Source organism: Aplysia californica, unplaced genomic scaffold (genome assembly GCF_000002075.1).
Source record: "Aplysia californica isolate F4 #8 unplaced genomic scaffold, AplCal3.0 scaffold00161, whole genome shotgun sequence".
Classification (NCBI taxonomy): Eukaryota; Metazoa; Mollusca; class Gastropoda; order Aplysiida; family Aplysiidae; genus Aplysia; species Aplysia californica.
In genome coordinates, this window is record NW_004797431.1 from 839,908 (window position 1) to 841,265 (window position 1,358).

Here is a 1,358-nt window from a genome sequence, read left to right on the forward strand (position 1 = left end):
TATCTATCTATCTATCTATCTATCTATCTATCTATCTATCTATCTATCTATCTATAGCAATGAAGGTTATATAGACATCACTAGAAGGTCAACAATGTTATTGGGGTTTCTTCCTTTCTTTTTTATCATGATCTTGTCAGATCAAGTCGTTTCTATGAAAATGCCGCACAAGCTTACAGGGACATAAGTTGCACTGGAAAGGGCAGGCAGAGGAGACGAAAGGTGCGTCACAGTTGCTCAGTAGGTAATTCGGGTCGGTGCCACAATACCACGTGTCTTTGCCACCACCTGTGCAATTAACTGAAATCCGAGAGAGAACAAGACAGTCATTAAATTACAACAACCGTAGTATAATTTGTCTAGCGTCGTGGTGAAATCATGAGCTCATCAAAATTATAATGAAATCGAAGAAAACTGACAATTGTCGACCCTTTGGGAAATTTCTGTCAACTGTTTTCTGACTCAACACCTCTTAGGTCCATTAAAAAATACATTTATGAATGAATTTTTTACTTGCAAAAGTTGATCAAAGGCACCTAAAAATTTGCAGATTCCTAGGGCTTTCAAACATTGGAAATTCACCAAACTTTTGTGGCCATTTTCTCACTAAATTTACCTCTGACCCCATGAAACCACCACCCCCTTTAGTGCCAATACATTTCTCGATTTCTATTCTAGGTAGATGAGTATTTTTCCCCCAAATGCAAGACAAATTTTAATGAGCATGCTTTGATATGATACCAATAGCTGCAAATGCAAAAAAAAATATGAACACCTGATTCCACCATGTCGAAACTCGTGACACATTAAATGTACATTTTTTCAGTGCGTTGTCTGTCCGTCAGAGGGCTCGGGACGAGAAGGCAATCATTTTTCGTTCTTTATAAGAATTTTTTTAAAATCTCTAATGTCGGTCTCAATGGTGGAACACTGTATCCCCCATAACACGAGTTAGCCCTGATAGACAGGGTCGAAGCCCGCCAACAGAAACTAAAAGATTTAAATTATGTCGATGAAGTTGTAAAAATGCTTCACGTTTGTCAATGTAATTAAACCGAAATAATGGAATGTTGCCCTCATGAAGAGTAGAAGCTACACCTACCTCAGATGACACGAGGGAGGGGGGGGGTCGTGTTACCTAGCCATCGGTGTATTGTTATTATTAGCAATACTCAAGACTGGAGAGTTAGCTCTGTACATAAACAGCTTAAGGACAAAAAAAACAACCCAACAACTAATTTTCATGTATGTAGGCCTAGTTCTGCAATGGAGAAGGGTTGAGAGAGAGAGAGAGAGAGAGAGAGAGAGAGAGAGAGAGAGAAACAAAAGAGAGAGAGAGAGAGAAAGAGAGAGAGAGA

The 1,358-nt window shown here is 39.1% G+C and overlaps 1 protein-coding gene across 1 annotated transcript in view; it reads right to left on the bottom strand.

The window, feature by feature from the left end:
* Nucleotides 1-177: 177 nt before the first annotated feature.
* LOC101864522 (cysteine-rich secretory protein 2) overlaps nucleotides 178-1,358 on the bottom strand; it is a gene marked incomplete at its 3' end in the record, with an annotated part of 20,591 nt that continues 19,410 nt past the window's right edge. Inside the window, 1 exon segment of the mRNA XM_013082144.1 lies at nucleotides 178-300. Coding sequence (XP_012937598.1) covers nucleotides 178-300 — 123 coding nt within the window.